The 1,686-nt window shown below is 57.5% G+C and overlaps 1 protein-coding gene across 1 annotated transcript in view; it reads right to left on the bottom strand.

The window, feature by feature from the left end:
- Positions 1–318: 318 nt before the first annotated feature.
- IDH3A (isocitrate dehydrogenase 3 (NAD+) alpha) overlaps positions 319–1,686 on the bottom strand; it is a gene marked incomplete at its 5' end in the record, with an annotated part of 13,786 nt that continues 12,418 nt past the window's right edge. The window contains one exon of the mRNA XM_015566185.1: positions 319–1,584. Coding sequence (XP_015421671.1) covers positions 1,492–1,584 — 93 coding nt within the window. The remainder of the gene's footprint in view (positions 1,585–1,686) is intronic.

Consider the following 1,686-nt stretch of genomic DNA (forward strand, 5'->3'; position numbering starts at 1 on the left):
GACGCTCCTAGAGCTGCCGCTGCCTGTGAGCCCTTAACGTGTGACTCAGATATTAAACTTCTTAACCCACTGTCAGCGGGACTGGTGATTGTTTTGCTGGTTGAGCAGGTGGGAGCAGCCCAGGGTGGTGGGTCTTCAGCCCCCAGGACCGTGTGCAGTGGGCATAAGTGACCCTGGGTGCCCGCCTAGCAGAGGGGCCGCACCAGCACGCTGCCCCTGCCACTCAGGACGCGAGCGAAGGGCCATTCCCAGGCCGCGCCAGTGCCCCAGGCCCTGGGGGAGGGGGACGGGGATGGGGATGGGGAGAGGAAGACACAGTCAGCTCTGAACTCTTTATTAATCAGCGTGAGCCGGCATTCGCATCCAGTAAAGCAGGGGCAGCAGCTTACACAGCAAATACAGGGAAGGCGGTGAGTCGGGGACCAGCCTGAAAAGCACCCGCAGGGGTGTCGGGGACCCCCGTGACCTGGGTGCCTCATGCCAAGCACAGGTCTGCGTGGATCCACGAGGGGCAGGGGCACACGGCTGCCTGTTGATGGAGATGGCGACTCGGCATCTGAGGCTGTAGACACCGTGCCGGGTGCAGGGGTCGGGCTGAGCCACGCCAACCGCCTGCTGCCCTGCGCCCTCGCCCCTGGCGGCCGTGCTCTGGGGAGGAGAGAGGGCGGCCGTGGGAACGTGAAGTGAACAGCGTGGGCAGCCTTTCAGCAGGGCGGCCCAGTGTGAGGTGCTGCAGGAGTGCGGCCGCAGAGCCGTTCCCCGCGTGCGCAGCGCGTGTCCAGTGACAGGGGACTGCGGCCCTGCCCTCCGTGGAGCTCAGGAAAGGGAACCTCAAGGTAACACAGCACCGAGCCAGCAACACATCTGTGTCTTTGTAGCTGATCTATTACCTGTGTCTGTTCAACGACAGTTACCTCTCGTCTATTTCTTGGCTGGGAAGTCTACCCGCCCTCAGTAATTAATTCATAGAAAAGACCACTGTCCTCACTGTCGGTGTCATGAAGGAATAGGCCACAGTCACTGCGTCTGACGCCAACCTTCCTAGGAAATTGCTCTTGTGCCCGTTCATGTCATACGAATGTCATCTTGTGCTGTTACGTCAGTATTCTGTTTTATTTCTAGTATATTTTTCATAAGCTAAGGACAACTTTTTCTCTGAAAAGTTAGATGTTTTCTTATTAATTCTGTGTCATATTTACAGCTGAGGGAAAACTGTTTTAACTGAAGTGTAAATGGTTAACAATGGCAAATGATACAGTCCGCTTAGAGTTTACAAAAAATAGATACCAAAGACATCGACCAACCAGACGAGCACTGGGGGAGTCCTTGGGAGCAGACCTCGGGCGTCGCCTGCATCCTCTGCTCAGGTTGTTAAAAGGCCGATCGGAGTGGACTCGGTCGGGGACGGGGACCCAGCGCACACGGGCGTGCTCTCAGGCGGCACACGTGGCGGCGTTAGGAGTGGCTGGTGCGGACACGTCGGCGGAAGCCTTACTCTAAATCCTTCACTCGCTGGCAGATTTCTTCTGTGAAGTCTGAGCACTTCGCGTTGCCCCCCAAGTCCTTTGTCAGGCTCTGAGGACGGAGAAAAGCAAATTAAAAACGCATCGCACAGAGCCAGAGCAAGGAGCGTTCTGCTAAAGGCGCCGGTGAGAGTCCAGCCGAGCGAGTCCTGGCGGCTCCCCC

This window comes from Myotis davidii, unplaced genomic scaffold, assembly GCF_000327345.1.
Source record: "Myotis davidii unplaced genomic scaffold, ASM32734v1 scaffold1622, whole genome shotgun sequence".
In the NCBI taxonomy this organism is placed as follows: Eukaryota; Metazoa; Chordata; class Mammalia; order Chiroptera; family Vespertilionidae; genus Myotis; species Myotis davidii.